Source organism: Falco biarmicus, chromosome 9 (assembly GCF_023638135.1).
Source record: "Falco biarmicus isolate bFalBia1 chromosome 9, bFalBia1.pri, whole genome shotgun sequence".
NCBI classification, from domain to species: Eukaryota; Metazoa; Chordata; class Aves; order Falconiformes; family Falconidae; genus Falco; species Falco biarmicus.
In genome coordinates this window covers 22934003-22946528 of record NC_079296.1, presented here as the reverse complement: position 1 = coordinate 22946528, position 12526 = coordinate 22934003, and the positions used below count along the sequence as shown (strand labels likewise).

General features: G+C 42.8%; 1 protein-coding gene across 4 annotated transcripts in view; it reads left to right on the top strand.

Moving 5' to 3' along the window:
* The window catches only part of SHOC2 (SHOC2 leucine rich repeat scaffold protein), a 70878-nt gene extending 66140 nt beyond the window's left edge, over nt 1-4738 (top strand). For all 4 annotated transcript variants that reach the window (XM_056351939.1, XM_056351937.1, XM_056351936.1 and 1 more), the window contains exon 9: nt 74-4738. In XM_056351939.1, coding sequence (XP_056207914.1) covers nt 74-282 — 209 coding nt within the window. In that variant the 3' untranslated portion in view covers nt 283-4738. The remainder of the gene's footprint in view (nt 1-73) is intronic.
* Nucleotides 4739-12526: the final 7788 nt, after the last annotated feature.

The following is a 12526-nucleotide window of genomic DNA, read 5'->3' as shown; positions in this document are numbered from 1 at the left end:
TGTCTAGAAGTTATAAACTGCATGAATCAAAAAAACCCAGCCAAACTACTTTGTATTATTTTATTTTAACCAGGTACACTGGAGAATCTGGAAGAACTGTATTTGAATGACAACCCCAATCTGCACAGCCTTCCCTTTGAGCTGGCGCTTTGCAGCAAACTGTCAATAATGAGTATTGAGAACTGCCCGCTCAGCCACCTTCCACCTCAGATTGTTGCAGGAGGACCTTCCTTCATCATTCAGTTCCTAAAAATGCAGGGACCATATCGTGCCATGGTCTGATGCTAATCGGATTGTCCAATACACTGTACAAAATACAAACTGCATTAATGTTGTAATTCTCTGTATATGTATATATAATATAATATATGTGGTTTATATTATATTATATATATATATAAATATATAAATAATATAAAAAGGCAAATTTAAGACTGCATTATGTGTTTCTGCTAATAGAGGAATCATAGCCATTTAGATTTTTTTTATTCTGTAAAAAAGCTTGTCTAAGTTTTCTTTGCTGAATTTGATGGAAGATGTCTGAATAATCTGGAAATGCCAGTTCATTTAAAGCAATTGCCAATGAACTCAAAGTTTAAATTTAAGGGACAAAAATAGTTTTGCTTAGATTTACTTTCAGTTAAGAGAAATGTATAACCTTTATATAATGAACTTTTCTGTTCCCCCCCCCCCCCCCCCCTTTTTTTTTTTGGTGTCAAAACCTGAAAGGGTCATGTGTCCTGAGGTTGGGATTTTCTTTTAACTTATTTTGAGATTTGAAGCAAATGGTGTTTTTATATTGTTTACAGTCAGAGTAAATCACTGGATTTTGTTTTATTCTGATTTGCTCTGTTTTAATCAATCATCTAGAATTTATATGCCTCTGCTGATGAATTTTTATCAACTGGTTTGTATACTAAAAACATACTCATCAGAACAACTGGCAGGTGAAAAGGATGCAGTCAAAACAAAAGAAAAAGAAAAGAAAAAAAAGCTTGAATTCCTTTTAAGTCTTGCTTCCCTGAGATATCAGTTGCAGGCATAACATATCTGAACTGAGCCTTTTGCGGTTGGTCTTTTCTAGCACAAGTAAACCTTTTCAGATTGGTAAAAATGTTGAGTATACTCAGTGAAGAGCGTTTTTCATTTTGTGAAGTAACAAGTCCATGAGGTCTAACAGTACAGTTAAGTGGCAAGGAAATAATATATATGTACATTTTTATTACAATGTTGAGTCATAAACTACAACAGGCAATTTTAAGGATTCCTTATAGTCCTTGTACAATAAATGAATGTGTCTTACTTTTAAACACTGCAATATATGTAAGTTTTAAGGTTGGTTAACAATGTACTACGGTTTTATATCTTGACTTGCCTTATACCTCCTTCCATTATGGAACTTCTGTGTCCAAGCACAATATCTTCACACTGTGCTGTTTTGCTGCTGAACTAAATGCACTTTTCCCCACAGCTGGGGCACTTGCTTCAAAATATTCAGTTCAGTATCTTGATTATTCTTTTTTTAACTTCATCCTATCTGTTTCAGTATTAAACCGATCTATTAAAAAAGAGGCACCTTTTTCATTTGTGCATAGATGTTGGTAGCTCAAGAGAAACACTGTAAGTAGTGGACATTAAGTTTTATCATTACTTTCTTGGCTGTTTAAAAGGCAGAAGATGCTTCAGGGAGATTTTCACTATTGCTGCACTTGTAGGGCCAGTTGTCCTTTTTCAGGAGGGTAGGAACTCAAGGCGGTTGCATTCCACGGTTACTCAAGAACTCGGTTTATAGTCATTGGAATTGCTGCTGGGATAGTGTGACTTCGAGGACTGTACCTTTTGAACAAAATCAAATCAACCATTGCCATGGGAAATCTATTTCACGTGCAGAAGTTTGGGGAGTATTATTTCTGGCTTTCAGGCATGCTTACTTAGATGTATTGCCTTGATCTATTTACATTCTGTTTTGTCATATGTCTTCATTAACAAGGAGTAAGTTTTAAATGGAAGGCAGGTGGAGATATAAAACCTTAGAGGGCTTGAACATGCTGTAAAACTATTGTAGATGTCACTGGATTTTACTAAGTAATGTTCTGTTCTTTCTCACACGCTCTGTCTCTCTGATCCCATTCCATCCCTGTTGTCCCATCGAGTGCCCCCCCCCGCCCCCCCCCCCCCCCGCCCCGGTTTTTTTGTGTGGTTTTTTTTTGGGGGTTGGTTTTTTTTTTACATCTACTGTAGCTTTTCAGTTTAGACTTTAGTTTATAAAAGGCTAGTTCCTTACAGTTCTGCCTGAAGTTAATCTGTGTCAGCATTAAGGTGTTAAAATATGAAGATGCTGAAATGATTAGTATCAAGACTGTAATCTAACTTCTGAATATACTGCTAAATCCGTATTTGTGCCCTCAGGTCACTAGGGGAAACTGGTTGGATTAATATGGTTCCTTAAGACAAAAGTGGCGACCCCTTGTGTTTTCAAGCGTCTTAGTCTCATTCCCTGTCCGCTCCTCAATCCCATTTTTGTAAGAGTTGACGGGATTGGATTTGTTTAGTTTGTAAATATGTTGATTATTCACCTTGTTAAGGTACATGGTTAATGACTGTATGATTGGAGCTGACGGTCTCTCACATAAATTCTTGTGGAGAAGTTGGCTACCAAAATAGCTCTCGTTACACTCGCTTAGAAACAAACTATTCTTTTCATTACACTTATAGGAATAAATAAAGCTATGTTTTACTTCATTACTACATTAAAAACAGGATATTTTTTCAAACTATCTTTGTACTAGTATGGCTGTTGCAATGCCAGATAATCCTGAGCCCTCTTCTAGGAGTTTAATTTTATACATTCTGAGGTGAAGGCTTATTTTTTCAGTGTCTGAAGAGAGATTTGAATAAAAGCAGCATGAAACAAGTTCTGGTACAGCAGAAATAAATTCAGAAGAATCTGAAAAATTCTTTAGAATTATCCAAAAGTTTTAGGTATTAAGTATGTGGCATGGATTGGGAATAGATGAGAACAAATTCATATAAGTACATACATGGATTTATGTCCAAATCTGTACACAGATCCATCTTACATCCTGACATAAGACTTTTGCATTTCCCGGACTGCTGGATTGTTATCTGGTGCAGTTTCTAAATTGTATTTAATGCCTGATGACATTCATTTGGACACGTGCTGGCATACCTGTTTAAAAATTTTGTTTGGCCTAATCAATTAAAGTATGAATGGAAAGAACGTCATCCTGACAAATGTACGTATACATACATACATATATCTATGTGTGGATCTGTATATATGAAAGCACAGACAAGGTGAAGAAATGAATTGTTTACGGCATCTTTGAGAACAAGATGGAGAAACAGGTGGTTCCCAGATACTTGTATTAAATATTTATCCCCCTGGCCATAGCGGGGGAAATAATTTAGAAGGGTTATTGAAAAGTGTGACAATCCTCACTTCGGGTGAAACTCATGACCTAGATTGCTTGCCCATAGACAAAATATCAGTTTTATATGTGTCTGTGCCTGTGTACATAAAATTATGTACATAGACATGTGCCCCACAAAGACACTATGCTGAATCATGCCGTGATTTAACAAGCTAAATTAATGTACTATAGACTGTATAGTATTATGGAAGTCCAGTAAGGTGCAAAGCAGATTAAGGATTTGTTAAATAATGAAAAGAAGGAATAACTGCTGTTGTGACTCATGTTGGTCACATATTGCATTTAAATTTACTAAACAGAAAGTTGTTGGGTAATTCTTGGCAAAAATGTTTTCTTTTTAGTGTAAACCCATTAAAGTTCTGTCTCTGGCTGTCCCATATTTAAGTTCATCACCAAAGTTGTCTACTATAAATGCAATGCAAATGCTGCTTGTCAAGTTGGGTCACACAGTTGTCTGATTGGCACTTTTCTGTTTGCCAGATTCTATTGGAAATTTTGAAATTCATATGCTCTTTTTAGGAAGAGATCTGGGTTGTGGAATATCTGCTTCAGTGCCTCTCTTGGATTTAGGTTTTCTCTACGGTTTTGTCTGTTTTTTGCTGATGTTGTGTGAGAAAGTGCATGTTCAGGCTTCTTGAAGGTTGTGTTTGCTCATGTACACGATTTCGTAAATTAGTACTCAAACTGTCTAGCTGGTTAGTGCTTAAACCCATTGTGTCACCTGGAATTCAAGTATCATCTTTAATACTGGGAGTTTGAGAAATAACTTTTATTTAACAGTTAGAAAACTTTGAGAATTTTTTTCCCTGTTTTTTATTTTTTAAATCCAAAAATAAATTTCTGAATCAGTACAAATACATATCAGGGGAGTCTTCATATCTGGATGCAACTAAGAATTTTCATATAGTCGTTATCACACCTTGGTTGTATCAAATCAGCATGCCAGAATAGCTTGTAATTGGAAATGTGCAGTTGGCAGTAATTTGCAGAACACAAACTTCAAGACACAGTAAGGACAATTACAAACGATAGTATGGACAATTTTTTTTTTTTTTTTTTATGTTAGCAAAGGTCAGAAAATTATGTTTATTATTCTGATATTTAGGTCTTAACCAGGACTGCACAGGACTTTTGCTGTGGAAAAATACCAGACCACACTAATTTTGTGGTTAAAAGCTAAACAAGAGTGTAAACAGTCTACAAAAATGTACTTTAATCTGAATTATTGTAATGTTGATTGTTTTGTCTATATAAAAGATTGCCTTGCTTTTTTATAAGAGTCATTCTGTATCAATGCATTCATTATAAATAGTATATTTGTAAATAAGCTGCCACTGAGTCTTTTGAAGGTTTTCTAGTATTTCTAGTCTTAACATTAACTTGGATGTAAGACATACTTTTGCAGTGCCTCAAATTATCAGTAACTGCCCTCTCATTATATACTCATCGCTGTTCAAAAGACCTCAAGTGAAATACAGATACTGGTGTAGAGCAATTACAGGATGCTTCAAAAGCTATGTGATGGCAACTTCTTTAGTGTGTCGGACACCTTTTATAAAGCAAATGGTGGTAAAATCTTTTATTTTGTTACAGTGCAGTAGGGTATATAGTTAAAAAACCCAACCCTTTCTTTCTGAAAGAGAAAATAATTCTTGAATTGTTGTGCAAAATGCATTTCAACAATAACAAAGGAGGTATAGAATTCTGGCACCTAAAAGACAGACGCTAGCATTTAAACTTCTGGTTTAATAAAAGACATGTTGCCAAGCTGACATGACACAGCTGTAAACTGACGTCTTTTAAGTCTGTAAAGCTTATTACAATAGTGTTTCAAGAAGGTCGTGCTTACATCATGTCCTACAAACAAAAAAAATGCTAGTATCCTTTGAAGTCAGGATAGAAAGACCTCAGCCGTTTGGATGTGATGATGACAAGGAGGGCACCTGTGTACTTGCTATAGCCGATGGCTTTTAAAAAACTGGAACAGGTTCTCAGTGTGCAGCCGCCTCTTGTACAGTAATCTGAGTACCTCTGTCCTCACATTGGATCTCTGCTGATTAAAATCAGTACAGGGTCTGGTCAAACTGCCTGAAGGTCTGTCTTTGAGTTGAGCCAATGTTTGTTACTGTAAGTGATCCAGCACTCTGAAAACAAGCTAAGGAATTGGCCAGTCTCATCACAAGAGTGGCTGTCCCGTGCCGTGATGTTGGACCACGCTGGGTGGCAGATGTGTACGGAGCACAAAAGGGATGTGCAGTTCCTCTGGCATATGGCTCCAGACCTCGCCAGCCAGAGTTGTAAGGGCTTGCGGAAAAGAAACTGTATCTGCATCACTGCATTTAATAGCTGGTGATGGATTAGGCAAATTCACAAAAGTAAGTGCTTTCTTATTTTTAATTTTTTTTAAAATTCAAAATCTATTTGTATTTCTGGCCTCTGCAACATCCTGTGTCTAATAATTTTACAATATAATTATGTGCTGCGTGAAGAAGTACTTCCTTTTGTTTCAAACCACATCACTTTATTTCATTCGGTGACTCTTGGTTCTTATATTCTAAGAAATTTATGAACAGTCTTTTTCCTGCTCATTTGCTTTTTACTGCTCTAGAGGTTGTTGATTTTTTTTTTCATAGATGGCAGTGTTTTTTCTCCAAGCCATAGTGTTCTAGTTTTTCAGCTTCTCTTCAAACAAAACCTGTTCCATTCTGTGATAATAATTCTTGCTGCCTTTCCCCATAGTTTTCTAGTCCCAGCTCTGATTCTTTTTCCTAATTCATGGCCTTTAGCAATCTGCTTTGTTCTTTGTGTGCTTCTAGTTCGTGAAATAGAAAATTAAAATCGTTACGAAAACTAAAGTGTAGTGCTAAACTCCAGTGGGGAATAATCCCACTGTGTGATGATCAGACTGGGTTTTAGACTTGTCAGATGCAAGCCACCCACTGCCGTAATGAGTTGTTTCCTCTGGTTAGCTGTCACTGACTTCCATCATCTCTTGCAACTGGGTTTGAGAAACAAAACTAATACTAATTTTTCCATAGTATGCTGATTTAAGAAATACCAGGATTTAAAATACTCTGTTCATGCATAGTTTTGGAAAGATGTGACTCTTGAATATTTCAGCTGGTCTTTGTAAACTGTCAAAGCTCAACGTTTTCTGAAAATGTCGGGAAACTTCTAGTGTTATTGGCTCTTTGGAAGAGAAGTTGGAGACCGACATTGTGCTGGTCGGGTTTTATTTTCCTCCTTGAAGCCTTTGCAGAAAGCTATGTAAGAAATTCCTACAGTTCAAAAAAACCCCCAAAACAAAAAGGCAATTGCCCTGACCCCAGCAGCGCCCTGCCGATAATCGGTGCCAACCGGACAGTGTGTGGCAGCCACCAGGATGGGGCAGGGGGCACCTTCTGGTCATGAGAACTTTCTGTTCAGATGCTGGCAGTGAGCATCCACAGCTGAGCCTGGCCTCAGAAGAACCACGCGTGTTGGCTCTGAGTGAAAAGTGAAGAAAATGTTTTGTTTCTGGCACCCTGTCCCCTAAAGGCTGGATTAAAGGCCTCAAAAATGTGCAGATGGTGCCTTGTGTGACTCCGGCGAGACAAACAGATTACGTGTGTGTGTAATTAATCCAGCCTAAGTCCTTCAGGATGCTGAGCCTCCCGGCAGTGCTCTCCAGTGACAGGTCCTACTTTCCACTGGGGGGGGGAAGCTGTGGGTGAGATACCTGCTGTTTGTTGAAGTGTTTAGTGTGGAAATACAGCATAAAATCTGGATGCCAGGCAGCTTTTATAGAGTATTGCTGGTGCTTTGAACTGTATGTGGTGGCAACGTTTGAACTAATGTGGTGGCAGAAGAAGGTGTTGAAATGCTGGAGGTGGTTGGCTTTGGTACAGCTAGAAGGGGCTGAGTGCCTTGAAAGCAAATTTGTTTTGTTTTTGCAATCCATCTCAGTCAGATAAAATACATCATCTCTTTGTATAAGCCTTGCCTCACTTAGGATTGTAAGAGTGGGAGATAATTTGATTACCAAGATCAATGATGATGTTTTAGAGGAGGAGCCATCTGGAGTATTTGAGTGAGCAGCTGGCAGCCTGGGCTGCACAGTTAATGATCTGACTGTATGCCTTGCAACTATTTTTTTCCACTGCAAAACCTTTTAAGAGTCTTTAGAGATCAATCTACCCCACTGCCTCTGAGTAAGATGCTATCTGCAAAATTGCACACAAGTGTTCCCTTTTAAAAGCTCTTTCCACAGCACCCTCTTTTTCCTTTCTATTAGTAAAGTATTTCTTTAAGACTCATAATGAATCCTTAATTTGCTGTAATTTGGTAGTTGCTTCTCCTGACCTAGTAGTAGGTTGGTTTGCTTTTTGTCCAGCACTATTACAGCTATGCTGCCTGAAGTGATTTCCAAACTTCACGTGGACAGTTTTAATGGAAATACATTTTTCCATGAAGATCTTTAAAACGTTTGAAAACGGTAGGGACAGCACAGTGGAACTCTTCTCTCTATATGACCCAAGCGTTTTGGATGCCCTTCAGCTTTTTTTGGTCCTTGCCAAGTACGTTAACTGAGTGGGAAGTTATAACTGAGAAGTTGGTGTCGCCTTTCCTTGCCAGAATAGCAGAGGGCAAGAAACGCAGCTAGGTAGGGAGCTAGGTCAGTGGGGCAGCCCTGATTTCAGGCTTTTTAATCGTTTCCCAAAGGAAGTACTTCCTTGCAGGCCCACTGGGCATTTCCAGCCTCCCAAGAAGCTGCGTCAGGCAGCACCATCTGGTTCTGGTGTGGGGAACCCGGAGAGATTCCCAGCAGCGCCAGGGAGTCAGAGGTTTGCCTGGAGGGGGTGAAAGGCACTGGTGGGAATTCCCTAAAAGCAAGGTGAGCAAGGTGGTAAGCGGGTCCCCCACGGCCAGCGTCTCCTGGTTGGTGTCGTGGACATCCCGCAGCCAGCTGCAGCTCCAGGGACAGCCTGGTGGGCAGGAGAGCACAGCCAAGGTTCTTGGGTCTGTGGCTCCACCAGATGGATGGTCCTGGAGCCAGGCCACCGCTTTGTGTGAAGAAGCATTTGAAATATGGGGTGTGGGGTGTGTGTGTGATGTTGCATTAAAATGGAACGGCATTTGGAAGTAGCAGAATCCTCCATGGGAAGGATGGCCTTTTCCAGCCGTGCCTGGTAGTTGCACTGTGAGCTCTTGCACTGTCGCATCTGACCTCATCCTCTCCGCTTGTGGTCGCACCTGCTGTCCCCCCCACTTCAGATTTCCCTCATTTTGCAAGCAGCCATTGATCTCACCCCGGTGCTTCCCACACTGCTTAGCTGAAGTAAGTGGAGACGAGCAGGGAGCGCAAAACAACGGTGTCAGAGCAGTGCTCCCGATCCATGTGCCTGCTGGCGCGTCCAGTTCTGAACTTGCTTCGTATTGGTTATGAGCCCCTTTTCTCTAGTTCTGTTGCAGAATAGAGACACCAGGAGAAAACCAGGATTTGGGAACAGATGGCTGGGAGAGGGAAGTATAAAAGATGGATCTGCTGCACATGGCACAGCTGTGCATTGCTCTACAGCTTCTGTTGGCTCCTTGGACGCTTGGTTTACAGAGCCCAGCCAGGTTTTTACATGGTGTCCCAGAGTCCCTGTGATGGGTTTTGATGTCTGAGTACTCGCCAGGTGAAAGATTTCCTTGGGATACATGTCAAGACTCGGGTAGGAATGAATTATGGTTAAATGACAATTCTGTGGCCCATCTTTGCTCCAAACCGTTTAGCAGTAAGGATGAATGTCTTAGTTTTTGAACTGATATGGAACACTTAGTAGTCCATGAAGAGTTCTGAAATATGTGTAATGCTTAATAATACTCATCACTTTTGCTTTAGGAAAACCCACATGTTCCCACAATTAAATTGTTAGTGAAATATTAATGAGAAAATGACATTCTCATTTCATACAGACATTTAATTCCCCAGAAACGTTAAAAAATTTACATTTTCTTAAGATATTTTTTGAAGTTGCCACGACTGCTTTTTACCACTCTTGTCTCTTGCTCTGCTTAAGGAAAATTGAGAGTGGATTGTAGTGAGGAATCAATGGTGATCCTCAGTGGCTTCAACTCGGAGGACTTTGCTGGCCTGGCAAGGTGTCCCAGTGCTCAGAGACACTGGGAACCCTCCTCAGCACTCCTGAGCCTGGTTCCTGGCTGGCTGGCTGGGTGGTTGATCCCATAGATCCTGCTTGCCTGCCAGCAGGGAAGATCTCCTTGACAGAACAGTTTTGAGGGGCTCTCAGTTAAAGCCAGTTGCAGTCTGCAATGAGCTGCCTTTCTGAGGATCTGGGGGGGTATTTTTAGCCAGGCTGAACTGAAAGGGTGCTGTTAAGCCTTGAGATTTTGGTTGTGCTGCTTTCCTGTTGATGTGTCTGATTGCAGTGGGACTACGCCTCTGGTAATGCTTGGATGCTGTACGGCAATTTCCACTGCTTTGCGGTTGTGACCCAGCAAATGTCTTGGCCTCAGCAAGTGGAAAGAAGAGTTCAGGGTGGGTTCAAGGCTCCCCATCTCTAGGGGAGCTCTGGTGTTTCTCACAAAGTTTGCTTTCCCTCTCACTCCTCCTGCCCTTGCATTTAACTGGTGTTGACAGGCTGAGTAGCAGAATTGTACATGAAGTAGGAGAGATTTCTCCTTTCCCTCCCCACAGCTGGATGCTCTCGGAGTGGCAGTGGGTGTTAAGGACATCATGCCTTGTGAGGGTGGGGGTGGCATCCTGTGCTGATGAGAGCACTGACCTGCCATGTCCTTTGCTGGAGTGCAAAAACAAAACTGTGGCAGGAGAATTTGCTGCTGTTGCTCTGTGCAGGGTTGAAAATGACTTCTCAGGAAGAAAAAGGAAGAGTTTTCTTTGTGGCAGCAGAGATTAATGCTTGTTGGTATATGCTTAGTTTTCTGTGACATTTCAGGGAAAGGCATGGATTATTTTGCTCTTGAATTTTGTATGGCAAGAATTTCCCTTGCTACTTAGGATGGTGCCAGGGAAAGGGAAAATCTAAATCAGAAAAGCACAAGTGGAGATGTATTACAGCTCTTCTCTCAGCATCTAGTGTATCAGCCTGCCGTCTCTCCAGTGCTTTGTCCTGATTCCACATTAGCACCCTTGGTATAGTATTCCCAGGTAGGATAAATGTTACCTGGGGAGAGAGCTATTTTGTATTGGTGGAAAGCAACTGATGGTGCTGAATAAGCATATAAATCAAAAGCTGGTATTTAAACTTAATTTGAGCCTCTCAGGGAAAAACCCCACCATGTTGTACCTTGCAATCTGCATAGGGATAATTGTATTGTAGGCAACGAGGGAATGAGCACAGTAACGATGATGGATTTCCTCTGTGGCACATTACATGCAGGATCTGCAAACCACCACGAGGATGGAAACCCTGGCTCTGGAGAGAAGAACCCTTCCTCCTGTGCCCACCAGATGATGAACATTTGCTTTCCACTAGCCTGGCTCTCGTCATGCAGGCTGGGAAGGTGTTGGACCATCTGCTGGCCGGAACGTGGGGCAGCCCCTGGTCCTGGCACGACGGCTGCACCCCCTCGGCCAGCTCTCCTCCCCGCGAAGCCCTCTGCAGAGGCAGGTCCCTGCTCCTTCCCTCCCTCCCACGGAGCGGGTTCACCTGCAGACGTTTCTGCCATGCCCAAGTGGATGGATTGTGGCCGGGGTGTGGGAAGGGGCCCTGGCCTTGGGGGAATCTCCCCTTCTGCGTGGCCTGATGGCAAAGGGGCAGCACAGGGAGAAAGCGTCTCTAGAGAGCTGATGAAGGCAAGCTCTCCTGAGCACCCCAGGTGCTCGTAACACCTGGCTGAGGGCATGGTAAAGGTGTTTCCTTGAAAGTATTTTTGTGTCCCTTTCCAGCACCCTTCTTCCTCCACCCGCTGCCGCCCTGGCTAACAGTTCAGCTGAGGCAGGGAAGGAGAAGCCTGAAGGCAGGAGGACTCTGATCAGCCTGACATCTTTTCCTGGGGGCTCGGCTCAGCTCAGCCCGAGCCCTTAGCCAAGCTGGGTTTAAGTGCCAGGAGACCTGGTTTGCCCTACCCCGTCCTGCTCTTCTGCAGGCATTTGCTTATCATCCCCCTGGGAGCTGGGGCTTCCCCAGAGGGAGCCGGGCGGCTTTGGGGACAGGCTGGGGGCAGGAGGGCAGGAGGTGGCTGCTGGTGTCTGGGGGAGAAGTTACAGGAGCTGTGGGGCTACAGCTGGGTTTGGGGGACAGTAGGGACATGGCAGGAGGGGGGGACGGGGGGAGAGGGTCCTGTGGTGGGAGTCAGCCTGTGCAGAGGAGTCTTTATACAGGGCTGTGATTTAGGACTGGGAGACTTGCAGGGCTCTGGATGCTGCCCGGTGTCCTCCACATCCCTAACCGCAGGAATAACTAGGAGAAGCTGGTGCAGAGAGAGGTCTCCTTCCAGAGCCAGCTGCAGCTCCTGGATGGCTTGTCGGTGTTATTTGCTTTTGCCACTAGATGGTGAAATAAGTAATAAGGGAAAACACAAAGTCTTGCTGCGTTCCCCAGTGGCCTTCCTCCCTGTGAAACCACGCTGACGTGCTCTGCTTTCTGGGAACCTGGCAATTTCAGGCAGTTATCCACTGGACCTTTTATATGGCTGAGCCTTTGAGAACTGCTGCTGCTGCCATCCCAGCTCTTTGATCTTTTTAACTCCGGTGCTGCCACCCTGGGTTCACATAGACGCAGCAGCCTGGGTTAAAGGCAGATCGCAAACATGTCTGGTGCGAGTGTGTGTGGAAAGCTGTCTCCTGCTGTAGCTACTTGCTGGGTTTGGTTTTTGAAGGGGGCGTATGATCTGCTTCCACCTTTCCCATGATATTCTGAACCTGCTGTGAGACCCACACCTTGCCAGGTGGGAGCTGCAGCCTTCAGTCCCTGCTTGGCTGCTCCCTGCTGTACTCTCTCTTTTCAGAGCCGTGTGCTTTGCTGGAAGCTTTGCTCTGGCCGTGCCAAAGGAGCTTGCTGGGGATGTGCAACAAGCTGGAGAGTTACGGCTCACATGGGTGCTCCTGCCTTCTCAAGAGGGAT